The sequence below is a fragment of the Lampetra fluviatilis genome, chromosome 5 (genome assembly GCF_964198595.1).
Source record: "Lampetra fluviatilis chromosome 5, kcLamFluv1.1, whole genome shotgun sequence".
Classification (NCBI taxonomy): domain Eukaryota; kingdom Metazoa; phylum Chordata; class Hyperoartia; order Petromyzontiformes; family Petromyzontidae; genus Lampetra; species Lampetra fluviatilis.
The window spans coordinates 17,819,707-17,838,953 of NC_136279.1; the positions used below are offsets into that span (position 1 = coordinate 17,819,707).

The window sequence follows — 19,247 nt, forward strand, 5'->3', positions numbered from 1 at the left end:
CGTGTTTACTGCACCTTGTAACTCATTACACTTTGTAACCCACACAAGCTAAAGAGTACAACACTTGTGAACCATACCGCGTAACACACGTTAACCTAACCGTGCCACATCACTCGCATAAAGCACTCCTGTGATTGTGTTTCTGAATCCGGGCGTGTGTGTTTGTGTACGGGGATGTGTATTGGTGTGTCTAGGGTCCTCCGCGGGGCATGAATCGCCATGACGATGGGAGGATGCAGAGACTCACTCGGCAACTCATGGACATGGGCTTCCCCGTGAGTCCCACGCATGCTTTGACCTTTTAGCTTTTAATTAAGAAATAACCTCTATGTAACTTGATTACCCATGTCACTCATGCAGCAAGAGCCACTGAGACTCATTCATCTCAACAGCCTGTCACCTGTTTGTATAAAGACTCTCAGATATGGGACAGACTATTTTGACTCTTGGCTCTGTAAAATCATATTTGAATATCATTCTTGAGTCTCTAACATGAAAACATTCTAACAACGGTTACTTCTCGGCTGCACATATAGTAATCTCTAGGTAAAGAAACATGACCGTTTTTCTTCTAACTAGGACATTTAAAGCAGCTACCATAGTGGTGTAATTCTAAGCACACTGGGCTTTCAAATCCGGAGATCATTGGTTTGATTCTGTCCCGGCATGGCAGTTGACCTAATGGGACAACTGATGGTACCCAATTTCAATGGTTAAACACCACAGTTACTCCAGGCAGATGACATGTGGTGGGGTTAAATTACGGGTACTCCGACCTCGTCAGCATGGAAGTACACTAGAGCTTCCTCCAGTGGAGGACCTTCCACCAGCAGTGATATGAGCAAGCAAGCAATTGTACAGTTGAAGATTTCCCACTAACTGAGAAGCCAAGGCAATCGTTGCTTTGATTACCATCATGAGGAGAGACGTGTGGCTCAATGCCAATCACTCCGATGAATGATGAGGGTACAAGATGCTAAGTCGGAGTGCGTGTGCCCTTCTTACCGTGGGCACAAGCTAATGTTTGTGGTGACGTTCGTTTCCTGCACCTGCAGCGAGACCCGGCAGAGGAAGCTCTCAAGACGAACAGCATGAACCTAGATATGGCGCTGAGTGAGTATTCCAATTACTATTCCACCGTGTATGAACTCTGTTGACAGTGCTGAGGAAGAGGGGGCTGTGGATAATAGATAAATGCATGGCTTTGTGTGATAATCGTTTTTATTAAGTAAAGTAGCTGTAGACCCTGCACATGCTGTTGTGTGGAAATTTGTTTCTTTAGTTAACATCTCGCCATCGGTGTACTGCGCTGGTGAGATGTTAACTCTGTCGCCTGGTATGAAGGATGTTGTGGGTTCGATCTCGACCCTGGCGCCTGTATATTTGGAGTTTGCATGTTCTTCCTGTGGTTGCATGGATTTTTCTTTGGGTTTTCCAGTTTTTCCCTCCACATATGAATTTCCACACGATAAGCCACTTTGTTGAGCTAACATTTGTGGCCGGCTTGCTTCTGAAAAGAGCTCTCGATCCATGGGCCTTACCTGCTATCATCATCCAGCAGTGGCTTGAGAAAGTTAATATGAATTTGGATTTTATTGTAATGTTTGTTTGTTGTGCACTCGATGCAGGTGCGCTACTCGACCGGAAAGCGGATGGCACTAAACGCGGCAGTGTTGACTTCAGCAAGTTTGGGCCGCGACACCCGCTGGCCAAGGAGGCTCCCCTCGATCGCTCTGCCTTCTTCCCAGACAAGGTTCGATCGTCGGGATTGCCCCCCCCTCACCTCTCTTGCCGCCAATCTTGCCGCTCAAACAAATGCGCGCGAATGCGTGCAAATAAAATTCACGCGTTCCAATTGTGGTCGTCTGTGCTCCGCTTCTCACTTCTAACCTCCATTCCCACTTTTCCTTTTACCCTCGTCTGACCCCTCCCATCCCCTCCCCCAGGGTTCTGGCCTGTTCGGTGGGGGGTGCAATGTCCCCCCATCCCGCGGAATGGGCCACGGCCCCTCCCCTGCACAGCTGAGGGCTCAGGCGCCGCCCCCATTTGTCAACCCGCAGGTGCATGGCTGGGGAAGGGTGTGGGGTGGGGTGGACGGGGGGGGATCATTGGCACGGCATGTGGTGGTGAGGTTGCCGCAAATGTTTTGCTGCGTTGGTAATATGTGCTTGGTCTGTCCATATGCAAACTGCTGACTGGCGGTTATTGCTGTTGCTGCTGTGTGCTCCATGTAGGTGCCTGCAGCCCAACTCTTGCAGTACGCCATGAAGAATAGCGGACTGAACCCCGCACTTCTGCCCCAGGTGACGCCGCAGACTCTCGCCTCGTTCAGCCAGCTCAACCAGCTGCAGCTCGTGAGTGTCCAGCACCAGCAGCAGCCACAGCAGCACCAAGAGCAAACGTGTTACCAGCAGCAGATGTAGTGCTAGCAAAGTCAGTAGCACAAACAAGCTGCAGTAGAAGCACAATAAGCATTAACAACACCCTTAGTAATCATTTGAAACACACCTGTCTGTGTCAAGTACTTTGGAGGAAATGCTTGGTAAATTATTCAGATGTGTGAGACTCCCAAAGCTGTGGGGTTGCTAGGTGACCGTTAATGGTCGAACAGCAAGTGGGTTGATTTATTCTGTGTTCACCTTTTAAAATTTTCTCCGGGTTCTTGGTTGTTTATATTGGCACCCGTGTATCCGTTAGTTGAAACTTGGCTTGCCCCATCCATGTACTCTGGTTTCATCCCACTTGCAAAACTCCTGAAAGTGGAATTGAATAAATATCGTAATGCAGGCTGCTTTGGGGAATAAAAATAAAACAGCTCTTAGACCTTTCTATGTAAATAAAATAAATATGTATTATTTTCCCCAAAGTGTCTCTCCATCCACTCCGGCTTTTTTGCCATCGTCTTGATTGAGCTTCGATTAAACATGACAGCTGTTGTGGGGTGGTGTAGTTGGTTAGTGGTTGAAAACTTGTGTTTGGAGTCGAGGGGGGGGGGTTGTGTGGTGGTTTGTGGTTGATGCTATGTGCCTCATAATTGCCGTGTGGCTGTCTTGGATGACTGTTTTGTGGTTACCTAATGGTTTGTGAATGAGCTGCCTTGGGAATATGCACTTGACAAACATTTTAGCTCTCCCCCAACGTAGTTCCGTGATTTGCCACGATTGGCTTTACGAGTTGTTTTTTTTTGTCCCCTACATACAGTTACATTCATTCTTTTATCCAAAAGGCCACATTTACATATTATTTCCACAAATTGTAAAATACAGTAGACTTTCGATTATCCACACTAATGACGGGGAAGATGGCCGCGGATAATTCTAAATTGTGGATAATCCAAAAATATCCATTTTCCGTGGATCTCTATGCCAAACACCACTAATAATGTTTTATTAAGTTGGATAGCAGCGCCATGCCAATCAAAATCAATCAAACTCCACCCACAATCTCAGGTGTGCGGTTTATCCTATTTGCGGATTAACCGCACGCGGATAATCAATAGTCTACTTACTGTACGTATAAAATTACTACACAAGATTGGATATGTAAAAGTGAGCACGAGAACCCGTTGTAATTTAATTGTTGCATGGCAACTCTGATGTGCACACAATTGACAGATAGGTGCAAGGGCAGCAGTTGTGGCCCATTGTTTCTTTGTGCGTAGTTGCTGACTTAATGTGGTTGGTTCATTCATTAGTTGGTGATGAGGAGGAGTGACTCGATTGGTGGTTTTAAGTTGGTGGTGCCTGATTTTTTTGGTGATGCGTTGGATTAGCGTGTAGCTGTGCATCAATCCATCAGTTAAAGTGACGACTTGTGTTTATGACGCATGCATCAAATCATACGGCAGATAATTGTTTACTCTTCAATTTATACAAATTATGGTACATTTCATTGAGCATGCAGGAACTGTAGATACGATATGGAGCATGGAAGACAATGCAAATGAGACGGTAGAAACAAAATTAAAGTTGGTATTTTTCAATGAAGTCGCAACTTAAAATCGTAACATTTCATTGAGTTGTGAAGGGTGTGGATGAATTGACACGTGCTTATTGGGTTGGGAGGTGGGAGTCGAGTTGATCTTACTTTGTTTAACCATGTGAGAACTCTTCAAACCAGTATAGTATTATTTTCAAGAGTGACCTGGACCACCGAGATGACAAACGGGAATAGAACAATATGGCAAAAAAAAAAACGAAATTGGAGAGAACAAATGCATTAAAGGATAATTACTCCACATATATATTAAGTAAAATAAAGATTCCAGGAGGTGCTTATAGTGGTTGTGTTGGGCTGTTCGTGCACCTCAATTTGTATTGGCGTCTTCTCCACCGTCTGTGCCCTGTCCAGCAGGCATATCAGCAGCTGCTGCTGCAGCAGTGCCCGCGTCCTCCCGGTGCTGCCTTCCGCCACCAAGAGCAGCAGGTACTGCACACACACACACAGACACACGCAGAGACACACATACACAGGTCCTTGCCGTGTATCCTAACAGACATGCATATACACTTGAGCAAATGCGTTCAACCAGACGCAGAAAATGATTACCCATGTAGCCTACATAGACTGTTAGGGACAAGTGCTGTTTGCGAGTACTTAACACCTGTCAAGGCCATCGTGGCAAACAAGAGGGGGGTGGTGTGACGAGCACCACTCTCGCGGACACGGTGCTGACATTCACACCACGCAAGACACTCGTTTAGGGTTTTGTCAACCTTGGCAGGACTCAGGACATGCTGACGATTTCCTCTTTTCAGTAATTAGACCCAAGTTTCTAGGTGTGCAACGCAGTGAGCTGACCAGTCGCTGTGTCATCCTGCGCACCACACAAACACGCATACGCAGCCAATGGCCCCCAATGCGTCTTTATACAATGTAGAGACTCGTGCTGTTAGCAAGTGCCTGTACAGGCCGGGACATCGAATGAGTTGGTGGTGTCACATGCACCACGCCTGTGACCGAACATTTAGAGTCCATGCCCCTCCCTTCCGTCTGTGTTGTGTGTGCAGGTGTCGCGCAACATCAGTGCCATGCAGCAGCAGCAGATCCAGCAGCGGCAGCTGGCGCAGCTCTTGGGCGGCCGTCCTCCCGGTCCTCCTCCAGGACCCGCTCACGGCCCCCCAGCCTCCTCCAAACCCCCACCTCCCCTGGATGGCCTTTCTCCTACCTCTCTTCTCGACCCCTCAGCCTTTCCCATGCATCCAGGATCAGAAGGTCAAAGGTCTCCAGCGTTTCAGACGCCTCATGGCCTACCCTTTTTACCCGGCAATGTCATGGGGGCTGGGCCGGGTCCGATGGGGGGAGGCTCAGGGGTGATGGGCGGTCCTGGGGTGATGGGGGGAGGCATGGGTGTGATGCCAGGGGGAGGAGCTCCCTATGGGCGGGGGCCCAGCCTTGGGTCACCTGGACGGCGGAAGAGCTGGAGACAGGGACAGCCACCAGGAGATCGCAGGGGTACGCAATCACATGCAGGCACTAGCACACACTCTTTAGGGCATGCACACTCGATTTAACACAACGCACACAGACGCATGCGAACACAAGCACTATCATGCACATACACACTAAAAAGTGTGCTGTACAAATACTAGCATTCTCATGCATACAGACATTCAGAACCATACAATCACAATGATGCATATTCATGGATTTGTACAGAAACCACCTAACAAATTCACATTAGTGATTTTGTTAGGTGTAAATACACATTAGTATGTTGATTATTTTCTAAGGTTACATTTTTCTCTCAAGTGCTATTATTACAAATTACCCAGAGGGGAATGTCCTTTTTGTTGCTTTCATGCTTCCATTGTTTATTAGGACACCTTCAATCCCTTTAGTATTTTTTTCCGAGACGTCTATTCTCATTATTTGCTGCAAGTTCCTTTTGAACTGCAGGTAGGGTCTCACTCTTTTCTCCCCCTTGTTGCCTCGGCGCACCCCCAGGCTTCCCCTCCTCGCTGGGCGTGGGTGATTTGGGCGGCCCGTTGCCAGGGGGGCCGGCTTCCGTGGCCGTGGGGAGCTCCCCGCGGGATGGCATGCAGCCCGGGCAGTCACGCCTACGCCGCTGGACCCTGCCTCACAGCCTGGACGGCTCTGGGGATGGGGGTCCCTCCATGGACCACGGCGCTCCCTGCAAACATGGTGAGCGAGCGCTGCGGGACAGCGTGGGTGACGACACAGTGTGATCGACCTTGAGCAAAGGTGATGGTGGGTCACCAACATGTGAACGTGTGCACTTACTCACATTGTCATCTGCATTCATTTAAAGGGAAAACACAATTTCTTAAAACCATGCGTGGTAAAAAAAGAGAAATCTCCGCCTTTCGTGTAAATGCAACTCCATATAACAGCCTTGCCTGTCTCGCCGCTCTCCTGTCCTCTCACCCGCCCCCCCCAGACTCTCCGCTGGATGACTCTCCCTTTGACCCCTACGACCTCTCGCCCTGCCGGGATATGACATCCGACCCCTCGGAGTGCTGGTCGAGCTCAAAGGCGCCTGGAGAGAAGGTGTCAAACGGAGCGAGCTCGGGGAGCTGGCCGCCCGGTACGCTGCACTCTCATTATCCCTGGGTGAAGCGAGCAGACCCAGTGAGAGAGAGAGAGCCTCCTCCTCCTTAGTGGATTGGTTCGCTCAGCTTGTTGTTGCCTGCTGTGTTCATTTCCTTGTTTTCTTCCTCCACACACAGAGTTCCACCCTGGGGAGCCCTGGAAGGGACTACAGAGCCCTGAGGATAGCCTTGACCCCAGCGATACCGGTGACCCCAGCAGCCTGACCTCCAGCAGCCAGGCCGACCGCTGCATGTTCCCAAGCGTCAGCCCCGGTCAGTTGACAGTCTCGCGCTGTGAAGCGACCCGATACGTAGTAGGAATGGAGCTGAATTCTACGGCAATTACACTCTCACTCCCTTGACTTGAGGACTCACTAGAAGTGGAGACGTACACTAACGGAGCCTTTTCTGATCCCTGATGTTCCCTTTCATTTAATTTGGCTTTGGAATTAAGGGCATCTGTATTAAATGAACAACCCTTGCAAAATAAGTTGACTTGTTTACTTGAAGTTGATCATAATAATGGAAGCAAATATTTTTTTTCTGTTGAAATAAAAAATGGGAAAAGACCCATAGCAAATAACAATTTAGGAGTGATAAGGGCGGGAAATGATCCTCAATAAAAATGTTGGATCTAAATATATATCTATTTTTTTTATCTTGAATCGTTTCCTTATAAAAAGAAAACACACCTCTTATCTGAGGCACTGTTTCACAACATGCAATGTTAGCAGAAACATTTTAGAAATACATGTTGGTGAATATAGAATGTAATGCGGAAAATTCTCGCAAGAAATATTCGCTTGAACCCGTGACATCGTAACACTTCACTCGCACAGCATCTAAACATCCAATCATGACGTGTGCCTCACCCATAACATTTAAAATGAGCTATTGCCTCTCTATCCTGGCCACCCTACCCGTACCCCATCTATCCACCGGGGACCAGTGGCTGTATCAGCTGGCGGTCCCCCTGCCTCACCCCCGCTGCCCCCCACCGCCCTGCCTTGCTCGAGTGCCTGGTCCCTGGGTGGGGGCTCCGCCTCTCCCAGTGTGTACCGGCGTGCGGCCTACGGGGGCGGCGGGGGCTCCCCCTCCGACCTGAGCGCCACAGGTAATGACGCTCGCCTGTTTGTTGTAACAAGGACTTTGGGAGAATCGACACCGCCAAGCTGAAAAAAAAACGGTTAAGAGTAGCCCTGGCGAAACATTGGAGGTGGGGGGGGGGGTAGGGTTGGTCGGTGAGGGTGGCGCGAGTACACAATAGAGGTTTTTTTTGGGTTAGATCGCATGAATATATATGCATCGTTAAACCCGCCACCAATATGGGTGGCCAAAGCCTACACGTTCAACTCTATTGTGCTGGTTGACTAGTTGGTTCGAAGTCAGTAGCACGGTTGGCTATGTATGGTGCAAAAGAAGTTCAACATACATGCATAGAGGAGGACAGCTCGTCATAGTGGCTAGTTAGCTGGTTGGTTACAATAGGGTCAGTGGGACAGCTAGTACTAGTGGGCTGATTAGCTCGTTAGTTATGGGTAGGGGCTAGTGTTTGGTTGGGAATTAGCAAAATCAGGCATGTTTAGTTTTTGCCATCTTGTCATCTCTGTTGCTCACAGAGACCCTTGTTAACAGGGCAGTGGTTGGGCACAGGAGAGCCAAACTGCTGCTGCCTTGTTTCCCTGAGCAGTGTATTTTTTGGAGCGGAGCTGTTCTGGCCTCGATTAGTGTCCACACCCGGTCCAGATCATCAAATTCGTAATTGAAAACAGCACGGCGTGGTTTGTGACATCACCACGCCTGTGTGCTGCACGAAGGAAATACTTTTTGTATCGGTTTAATACACAGTTTACATGTTTGTGTACATATTAAAAATTTGAATCGCCCACAATACTGTCCAGCAAGATTGGCTTTTCACAGATGAGTTTACTATGTGTCATTGAAGAGGAATGGCTGAAGGCCGTGAAATTCTGGTAGATGATATGAGACATTCAACCCAGAGCTGCAAATGTTGATTCACGGTAACCTAGGTTACGGGCATTTTAATGGCACACATAAAGGATTCCTTTTATGACCGGCATGATGTAATGTTTGTTTTGTGTCCCGATACCCAAAACAGCCAAGCTCCATGACATCAAGTCATCGTGGTCCACCCTAGGCCAGGCCCCGCCCTCGTTAACCTCTCACGACCCTTGGAAGGTCCCCAAAAGCTCAGGCCCTCCACCGCGACCCCCACCGGGACTGACCAATCAGAAGCCCACTTCACCCTGGGGCGGACCTGGGAACCTGTGGGCCAATGCCGAGTCAAGAACTTTGACCCCAGGTAAGATCACATTCCCGCTTTTGTGGCCTATTTAAATGTATATTATTATTTATTTCTCTTATCATTTCTATTATCTTTTTTTATTTTTACCTACGTGACTTTACCGAAAAAACCTACGAGCATCACAGTAAGCTTTAGATTAAATTACACAGCAAGTGAGGAATATATGAAGGTCTCCTTATTAATTGGCTCATTTTTATGAAGGTATGAAAATTATTGGTTGGTTTTTGAGCCCTGTGTGTGCTGTTGCCGCTTGCGTGCGCCCTATTCTTGTGGTGTGTGCACGTGCGTGCAGGAGGAGCCTGGGATAACGAGGTAGGGTCAGCACCAGGGGGAGGCAGAAACAGTGCCTGGTTGGTGTTGCGCAACCTCACCCCACAGGTGGGCACACAAGACTCTTTTCTGACGTTGATTTGCAAAGTCAAAATTAAAGTGTGCGCGGACAAGTGTTGATTATCAATCAAGAACCGATGAGTGAAATTCCTCATGCATATGTCAGAAACCGTTCTGTTCTATTGACAACCACTGTTGACTTCCCACAAAAGATGTCCTCATTCGGTTGACCCAGGGGTATTATATAGTCGCGCCACGTCCGGGTTTGAACCCATGACCTATTGATTGTGAGTGAACCACTCATTACGCCAGCCCTTGTCTATAAATCCGGCCTGTTCCTTTTCCCTTCTCTTGCCTCTGGCTGCAGATCGACGGCTCGACGCTGCAGACTCTGTGTATGCAGCACGGGCCGCTGTTGACCTTTCACCTCAACCTGCCGCAGGGCAGTGCCCACGTGCACTACAGCTCGCGCCAGGAGGCCAGCAAGGCACAGAAGTCCCTGCACATGTGAGCATAACGCACACACGCACTGCCAGGCTTTATAGTCGAGTTCATTTTTTGATTCAAAGCTTTCGTGACTGCAGGGATTCATATTCTTGGTTCTTTCGGTAAAGTCACGTAGAAGGGAAATAATGAAATAATATATATAATATATCATTATTCTTTTATTTCCCTTCTACGTGACTTTACCGAAAGAACCAAGAATATGAGTCGAGTTCATCTTTGTTTAGATGTATGCTGGTCAATATCTGAATTCTGGTTTACTTAGCTGCTGGTTGAGTAGGTAAAGTCACGTAGAAGGGAAATAATAAAATAATATATATATCATTATTATTTTATTTCCCTTCTACGTGACTTTACCGAAAGAACCAAGAATATGAGTCGAGTTCATCTTTGTTTAGATGTATGCTGGTCAATATCTGAATTCTGGTTCACTTAGCTGCTGGTTGAGAAGTGCAGTCAAGTGCATGTTGGGTAGTATGGTAGTGTGTATGGTGGAGAGAGTGGCTAGGTGCAATCCAGGTTATATGGAGATGTGCATTCTGGGTAGTGTGTGTGGTGAGCTGTGTTGTGGGTTATGTGCTTGGCCAGGTGCGTGCTGGGTAACACGACGATCGTTGCGGAGTTGGCAAGCGAGGAGGAGGCGAGTCGCTACCTGGCCCAGGGCCAGTCCCCGATGGTTCCCTCCATGGGTCCCCCGTCAACCCCATCGGGGTGGCCAACCGGCCCAGCTCAGCGTTCGGCTCTGGGGGCAGGGGTCACTGCAGTGCCGCCCCCCTTCAGCCGGACCAGCGGGGGTGGCAATGGCATTGTGGGTGGGAGCGGTGGGGGCGTGGGCCTCGGACGCTGGAACAGCGACATGCCCCCTCCCTCCCCATCCCTCTGGGGGGCCCCGCACTATGGGACGGACACCCTATGGGGGGTGGGGGCCCCCAAGGTGGGGCATGAGGAGCCACGGGGCATCCCTGCCTCATCCCCGCTGCTGCCTGGAGACCTGCTCGGTGGTGGAGACACCCACTAGAATTCTCCCAAACCCAAGACCGTGCTGTTAAGTCTACACTACTTTTGTTATTTTTATTTCAAGTGTTTATATTTTAACTCGGGTTCCACATTGAAGTGCAGTGAAATGTGGAACACCGTACTTCACATAGCGTGTACTGTAGGTATACGTTCTCGTACGTTTTGTAGGTTCGTCCGATATGTTTTTTTCATTTTTGTTTTACAAAAAACATATCGTCTTGAATACTTGAATCGTGCAAGCCAATGCTGAAATGTGAAAAAGGTAAAAAAAATGTTAATGATGACGTTGTACTCTCTTCCAAGATGTCACTTCTCCTTCTCCCATGAGATGGAGGCATTGGTACACGGCTGTGTGTTCGCCCCCCTGTCTGACGGGCGAGCCCACAGGGGCAGCCTGGGGACTCCCAGCTCCTTACTTTGCACTGAATGCTGGTTGGGCTTTTCTCTCTCCTTACCAACGCAATACGGGCGTCGTGCGTACGCATTTGAATGTTTACCGAAGGGGATTGATTCACCGTCGCTGGTGACACCTTTCACACATCTCGGAGTGAAGATGGTTGTGTGCGCGTGCGTGTGTGCAAACGTGTGTGTGTGTATAAGTGTTTTTTTTAAATGACGTTTCAGTTTAGTAAAAAAAAAAATTTGGATAAATAACACAAATTTAAAAATATAAAAAAAAAGTTACAGCTTGTATTGATTGCACCATGTTATTTACACACATAAAATACAAAAGAGAATTAAACAGAATGCTAATGGGTGGCCCGTGGACGGCAACAAAGGCCGAGCTGCCCGCCACCAGTGACAGCACTTTAACTGTTGACGGTGACGTCAGGGGCATGGAGTCCTTATACCGAGTGTTTACAGCCCATACTAGTCGTCGTGTGTCCGTAGTCATGGGTTCCTTTAGTAATTTTTTTCTATATATTTTTTTCCTTCTTGCAGAGAAAGTTTACTCTTCCATAATAACGGGGGGTGGGGGGGGGGAGCTGATTTAAAACTCCGTTCAAATCATTGGCTCATGGCTGTAGAACGCATACTAAGGTAACACGTATTCCAGTATTTTTATTTCTTTTTTTTTACTTCCAAAAAAAACAAAAAGATGACTAAAACTGCGTTCCTGGTTCTCAGGAAACCTCGCTGAAACACTGAGTCAGAAAAATAAAAAAAAATAAACCTTTCGGGATGTTACAAAGAAAGGAAAATAAAAACAAGTTTTTAAGAAGTGTATGAATTAAGATTATATATAAAAGTACAAAAAATCTTAAAAATAAAATTAAACAAGCACTGACATTGCAGAGTATTCCACAAACCCTGGTCCCTGGTTCCTGCCAAATGCCAGACGAATATCGGCTGGTGATCCTGTTTGAGGGGGCACACCCTCAAGCCCACCCGGGTCCCATGGGGCACGGGCCTCGCACTATGCATCTCCTTAGAGGCATTTAGATTAAGAAGAATCTGTTTTGTTGTTGGGCTATCTAAAATGCTCATGCTTGGTTACACATAATGTTTGAGTATTTACAGTTTTTTCATTGTTGTTTGGGGAGGGGGGTGGTTGGATTAGTGTTGTATTATTTTATCGTTTTGCTGAAGAAGAAAAAACGTTTCCTTTCGATGCAGCATTTTCGTGCGGTAGGGTTACTGTGTTTTTTGCCGAGTTGTGCGGCTCTGAAACGTTGAGTTTTAAAACGCTGAGCAAAAAAAACGAGATAAGAAAGCATCAAACGTGTTTGCCTTGTGACATGAAAACGTGAATCAATGCAGGGTCCTGAGAGACCCGACCTGCAAAGACCTCCGCTTACCTATTTTGTGGGACGTGAGCGGGAGAGGCACTCTGAATTACTGGTTTAATGGAAAAATGTTATCTTTTTGCTGCTTAATATTAAAATCACAAAAATACATTGCGTGTTCTCTTTTGCACTTGTGTGTGTAGTTTTCATTATATCTATGTATTTTTACATTTAATCTAGGTGTGAGCAGTGTGAGACAATCGATCTGATTCTTCGTCAGGTCTGATGTTTTGTCTGCAATGTAGTTTCTGCCATATTTTGGGGGAGATGGCATTTTGCAAACTGAAAAAGTGAGCCTGAGGTTGTTTTGCAGCAAAATCCTGGTTAAAAATATAAAAAAACAGTTTGAAAGGTCACGAAATTGAAAAAAATGGAAAATTACCTTCACAATGGTGTAGCTATGAAGTGTGTAGGCGGTGTAGTGGGCACCGGGGGGGGATCATGGGCGCAAGTGGCAGGCTACCAAGGAGGGAAATTGGACAGGAAACCCCTATTTCACTCCTTGCACCAGGGCCCATGCCTACCACGCAATGCCACTGAACGTTCAAATATTGTATCTGCTAATATTTAGTGAAGCTGTCATTGCCATTGAAAAATAAGCTTAACGTGTCCCACATTCACAACAGAACAATAAAAAAAACTGGTTATGGTGATATTTGTAGTAAAAAAAAAAAGTTATCTTGCCAAAGTAATTGTGCATTTTATATATTTTCCCGTTGTGCTTTCATGCACTTTATTCAAACGATCCCTACATATAAATATCTCATTTGATAGGATGTTAATGCAGTTGTGTGTTTTGTGATTGATGCATGAATATGGTGGCTGTTTCGAGCTCGCACAGGGGATGAGCTAATTTGTGACACTTCCTCTGGTCAGAGGGTTTGTATTAAGACCGTACAACATGGGTTGCTTGGCTATAATAAATGTATTCAACTCCACACAATGGAAAACCTGTTTCGGACAATGCCACATCTTCAGAGGCAATCTCGACAATGGCCCTTCATGACGGGGACATTTTCTGTGAAGAAAGGCCGCTGCCTAAAACGTTGCCCATTAAAAAAACACGTTTAGGGCAGTGTTATTAACGAAAGTTTTTGTTGCTTGTACACCATTTCCAATGCAGTATCACGAAAAACAGCATACCTGTCAATCCATGCGGTTTGCCCGTAAAATAAAATGTCTTTCTCCCTTGTGTTGGGATTTTGTAGGATGAACGTTGATATTTATGAGGGCACGGGGTGACCAATAAGGTCTGAATTGGTCTGTAATAAAGTCGGCACTGATAAGGGGTTGACAGGTATGAAACCGTTTCCAATAAAGTTTGTAATGTTAGATTTTTCAGACGCGAGTGCGTGTTCTCGCGGCAGTGCAGCGGTGTTTTCACTCAAACATTAAAGAAATGACCAGACATCCCAAACAGATCCAGAAAAAAATGAAACTCGGCGTGACTGGGTCAATATTTTGTTCAAGTTATACTGGTAGGAATCTCCTGGTTACACCAGCCCACGGGATTATTGTGTCCGTCCGTCGTGCAGGGAGGGGCTGGGTGAGGAGGGAGGGGCTGGGTGGGGCTGGGAGGGGCTGGTCACCCCGTGGTGCCCTTATAAAACTCAACGTTTAACCTACTCACGCCGGCTTGTGCCCGCCCTCGCAGTCGGGCATATTTGCGGAATACACCACGCCGCCATTGACCCTGGCCATTGACCGAGCAACCCAACGTTCCTACCAGCTCCCTCCGCAGGAATGTGTTTTGAATTGCAAGAGTGCCTCGCTGCTCAATGGGGTGGCACTCTTATCCATTGGTCCTGAATTAATGTTGGGAAATTACACATTCCTATGACGGGAGACTTGTCAAAAGAACAACCGCCGTTGAATTCCATTGCGATGAATTGTATCGCGTCCTGCAACGATCATGATCGCTAGGCCGTACCGCTGTTGTCAATAACCTAACGGTCATTGTAGTTAAAACGACTCGGAATTACTTTGAGAGATAATTAAAAACAAGTGGATTCTTGAACATCCTCAGGTTAATGACGAAGTGTTGGGCTCGACACAAGACTGATGATCAGCGATGATAAAGAACAGTGGCAGCCAAGAATTGGAACGTGTCCGAGAAGACGTCGACCGGGGAGATGGAGCAGACGAAATCGGCACGTTGGATTATGAACATAGCAGGACAGAGAAGGCGATGATTGTGGAGGCTTTCATGCAGCAGTGGATTGACCATGACCGACGGTGAATCTGGATTCTGGATGGGAATCCCCTGAACTCGGCTGACACCTGGCGGCCACAAGGCCCCAAATCCCACTCACGGGGCGATCGGGCGCGGGCCGCGTTCGCGACGTTTAATAAATCCGAATTGTTAATTAGATTACAGACAAACAAAACAAAAACAACGCGCTCGTAATTATTCGATGTAAAGCGATTAACAATACGTTGATTCGTTCGTCGTTTCGTCGATTCATAGCGACGAAAAGGGGCCAGGGAGGCCTGGGGCCTGTGACTGCCGCGAGTTCCCCCCCGAGTCGGATAGCGACGCCGCCTGCCTCGACGTCACCCGACTCCCGGCAGGAATCTAGGCAAGGGCGAGGCTTCAGACGCAGCGTCGGTCTCGTCTCGTCACGGGTAATTCCGGTTGTATTTTATACTTTTACAAAAGAACATACTTAACATCATCCTAATGCACGATTGTGCTGGATGTCTTGGGACTCACAGAAGCGTTCATGCATAAATGACAATTATCATGTAATAACGGCTTCTGTTGTACAAACTAGTTGTCATTTTGTCAACCCCCTAAGGATAAATAGTCTATTCTGATCCCAGGGAGGTTGTTATATTTTCAACGAATCAAAGGAAATTATTAAATTAACAAGGCTTCATTTCGTTTGTTTACAAATTCGTCGTTTACTGGAGCTGTCGTGTGAGGCCCTCGCTCTGGGGTTTTTCACCAAACTTATAGAACGAGTAGTGGCCTCTGCGTTTGGTAACTTTGAGGCTTGAGCCACGGGTTAACTTTAACCCAGGTTATCTTACTCTTTGGTTCTTTCGGTAAAGTCACGTAAGATATACAATAAAATAAATAACGACGTTTCTTTTAAAACAGTCTGCCTCGGCAACAGGACCATGCTTTCCCACCTGATGACGGACACGCTTGTGTTGTGCCCTTAACGTGATTTACTTTCTACCTACGTGACTTTACCGAAAGAACCAAAGAGTATAGATTCCTGCAGTCACGAAAGCTTCAAATCAAGATTATCTTCCCGTTTAGTCTCGTGTTAGAAACGGGGTCCAGGGCTATTTTCAGAGGTAGCTTTAGCCTCCCCAGGAGGAGGGAACGCGCCTGCGAGGACGTCCACTGCCGGTGTTTGGGTAGATTGCTGTACAGCTGGAGGACTTGCAGCGGCTTGGGGATGCCTTCATCCAGCAGTGGACCGATCGTGGCTTTTCGACTTTTACCCGGTTTAACCTTAATGTATGTTGGGATTGTGCGAGGGTTGAGGTTATAAACCCCCCAGGGTTTACGCCACGCGCAGTTGAGCACCGTTCTAAAACAATTGAGCCGAATCAGAAAATCAGAAGCACAACTTGAGATACATATTCCTAACATCTGGCTGATCTAAAGAAAACTCCGTTGTCTAAATTTATCGCTCCACGTTTATTTTTTACAAAGTGGTATTAATGAAGATGGAGAAACGTCCACCGTCAGCATAGAGGTCAGCTATACTGTTTTACATTTTCCCTGAAGATCTGTTCAGGTGGAGCAAATTTTACAAATCGGGGAAGTGAGTCTTGCCGAATTGTCACTCTTTCAAACTACAGGAAATTTACTCTGATCGCCCTGGCATCCTGGTGAAGGCATGGCTGAACAATACTCAGTAATAAAAGCCCTGATCCACATGACTTCAGATAATAAGCACGCCAACCTGCTTTTATCAGCCTCTTTATTGATGATTATGAAAGGCATGAATCGGGCCCTACTTAATTATGTGTGTTTCGTGTTCCTGTTGTTGTCTTTTCTGTCCTCCAGGTGAGACATGGACAGGGTAAGGCTGATCGACTTCACTCCGGCCAGAGCAGCTACCGAGCGCTGGTGCGACGGTGAGGCACGGACAAGGGGCGAGAAGGAGTTGCTCGTCCCACGCCAGGTCATCAGTGGCACCGAGGCCAGGAGCTTCTACGAGCACCTCCTGACTGCAGACTCAGCACAGACGACACCTGCAGAGCTCCCGGAGAACAAACTGCGAAAACAGCAGAGGCGTGAGAGGAGGCGTGAGAGGAGGCGCGAAAAGGACCCACCGATAGGTGGGCAGCGAGACACCGACAGAGCAGTGACCCCAGCTGAGCGGCAGAGAGCCGGGCACCGGCTGCTCAAGTGCGCACAGCTCGGTGATGTAGAGGGCCAACGTCAGGTGCTGGCAGAGGGGCTCTGCGATGCCACCTTCAGGGACTCCTTTGGCTGGACGGCGCTCATGTGTGCAGCACACGCCGGGCACATCAGTGCTGTGCGAATGCTGCTAGAGGAGGGCGGGGAGGAGCAGCGGCACGATGAGGCACTGAGGCTGGCGAGCGGGCAAGGACACGAGCACGTGGAGGTCGCGCTGCGGGACTTGGCGGGGATCAAGGAGAGGGAGCGTGCTGAGCTGGAGCGCGCACAACAGGAGGCGGCTCGCAGACGGTGGTGTGAGATTTGCGCCGCCGAATGCTGCGACGCGCCCGGCTCGCGGCACGAGGCCAGCACCGTGCACCTGCTGAGCCGTGACGCGCCGCTGCCGCCCACACACTACCACATCCCCGAGAGCAGCGTGGGCTTCCGGCTAATGCTGCGTGACGGCTGGGACAAGGAGACCGGCCTGGGCCCCGATGGGAAGGGCCGCAAGTTCCCCATTAAAACAGTGCTTAAGCGCGACCTCACTGGCCTGGGCTTCAAGCGCGACCTCCCAGCCCGCGTCACGCACTTCTCGGCGCACGACGAGGATGCTGTCCGTAGGGCCCAGGGGCCCCAGCCGCCTGTGAGCCGCATAGAGCGAGCAGCAACACTGGGCCGGCGGGCGGCGAGCAGGCAGGAGGCGCGGGCACGGGACTGGGAGAGAGATCTGCGGAGTTACATGAACACCGACTGATGAGGATGACAAGCTGGTGTTTAATGAACATGGTGTGTGTGGAGAATGTCTGTGGACCCCATAGCAGTGGTGTAGTGGTTATTGTATTGCGCATACTTCACACACTGCCTGAAATTGATTCTTGTGTCATTTCATGCGTGGAACGTGTAATAAAAATGGCTTGGGCTTCAGCTAGGTAGCTATTATAGTAAAAGAAATATCTCGGTTGTGAACAGCAATACTAGGGAGACAAAAGCAGCTGGTTTATATGGTGCTGGTAAACCAAATGCTGTATAAAAATCATACTTTTGTGTGCACTGTTGCTGTAATCGTTCTATAAATGTTCACACCGCTCAGCTAAAATGTAAATTTGATTTCAAAATAGCCCTTGTATTCCAGTATTTTTGTTGGGAATGATGCACATGTTGGCATCATTTGCTTGCAGCACACTAATGTTTTGACAGCGGTGCGCACTAATGTCGAACAGCAGGCCTGATGTGGCAACATTTTCCAGCACATCAAACATTTCTTACAAAACTCTGTTATGGTGATTCCTAAAGCAGCCTGCGGTATATTTTGCCGTGAGCACCCGTGTTGACGTTCATACAGATACAGAACGTTATTCAATGTGGGGACGAGTGAGGCCCGCGTGGTTTTGTAAGCACAGATGCTGGGAGATTGGGGCTGGCTTCGTGATGTGTGCAATCGTCTCTTTCAGCCAGTGACAACACCGTGGTTCATGTTGCCATCATGAAAGAGTCAACCAAGTCCCTTTTTTAAACGATTTCAGTGAGGGTCTGGAACAAAAACCAGGACAATGTTTTAATCACAATAGTAAATATATTATGTGCATGTTCCAATGCTGCTAAGATTAATTAACATGGTTTATCGGAACTCGGTGAGACCCGATTGAGACGGTGACCCAAATTATTGTTTGTGGAAACTGATGTTCTTGTTTTTTGGCAATAAAAATTCCAACTTTATAAATAAGTGGCTGTGTTATTTTTGTTACCCAAAACATTAATAAAGCTCATCATCACATAAGGGAGATGGAGGTAAAGATATCATAGGATGCATGTAAAGACACATGGCTGCTATCATATTATAATTGCTGTAACCTGTATGAGTTATATTCATAATGTAGTGGTCAGTAATATAATCTTTAAAATCTTACATTAAGCACTCTGAATGGCAGTTAATTTGTTCAACAGGACATCCCTTGCCTTGATAAGGTTGCCCTGTTAATTTAATAATTTCCTTTGATTAGTTGAAAATATAACGACCTCCCTGGGATCAGAATTGACTCTTTATCCTCAGGGGGTTGATAAAATGAGAACTACTTTGTATAACAGAAGCAGATATTACATGATAATTGTCATTTATGCATGAACGCTTCTGTGAGTCCAAAGACATCCAGCACAATCGTGCATTGTGATGATGTTGGGTCTGTTCTTTTTTGGAAGAATTTCCCCCCTCTGATGAATGAGACACCCTTAGGGACATATTTTGCTGTAGTCATTCTGAAGAGAAAAAAACCCCCCAACATTACCACAGCATTTTTACCAAAAATCAAGACAAAATTGTAAACATTCACCAACGCATGCATGTTGCTATTAATGTGGCTTTAATTTGA

The 19,247-nt window shown here is 47.5% G+C and overlaps 2 protein-coding genes across 2 annotated transcripts in view; both read left to right on the forward strand.

The window, feature by feature from the left end:
- The window catches only part of LOC144932338 (trinucleotide repeat-containing gene 6C protein-like), a 51,111-nt gene extending 38,487 nt beyond the window's left edge, over positions 1–12,624 (forward strand). Inside the window, exons 8-22 of the mRNA XM_078856278.1 lie at positions 195–275; positions 1,056–1,113; positions 1,629–1,753; positions 1,947–2,060; positions 2,235–2,354; positions 4,351–4,425; positions 5,010–5,454; positions 5,947–6,144; positions 6,401–6,547; positions 6,690–6,824; positions 7,501–7,665; positions 8,671–8,874; positions 9,170–9,255; positions 9,575–9,714; positions 10,300–12,624. Coding sequence (XP_078712404.1) covers positions 195–275; positions 1,056–1,113; positions 1,629–1,753; positions 1,947–2,060; positions 2,235–2,354; positions 4,351–4,425; positions 5,010–5,454; positions 5,947–6,144; positions 6,401–6,547; positions 6,690–6,824; positions 7,501–7,665; positions 8,671–8,874; positions 9,170–9,255; positions 9,575–9,714; positions 10,300–10,729 — 2,523 coding nt within the window. The 3' untranslated portion in view covers positions 10,730–12,624. The remainder of the gene's footprint in view (positions 1–194; positions 276–1,055; positions 1,114–1,628; positions 1,754–1,946; positions 2,061–2,234; positions 2,355–4,350; positions 4,426–5,009; positions 5,455–5,946; positions 6,145–6,400; positions 6,548–6,689; positions 6,825–7,500; positions 7,666–8,670; positions 8,875–9,169; positions 9,256–9,574; positions 9,715–10,299) is intronic.
- A 1,957-nt stretch (positions 12,625–14,581) lies between these two features.
- GPANK1 (G-patch domain and ankyrin repeats 1) lies at positions 14,582–18,585 on the forward strand. Its single transcript, XM_078856218.1, has 2 exons — positions 14,582–15,140; positions 16,543–18,585. Exon 2 carries the CDS (start codon positions 16,550–16,552, stop codon positions 17,633–17,635), a length of 1,086 nt encoding a protein of 361 aa, XP_078712344.1. The 5' UTR covers positions 14,582–15,140; positions 16,543–16,549; the 3' UTR covers positions 17,636–18,585.
- Positions 18,586–19,247: the final 662 nt, after the last annotated feature.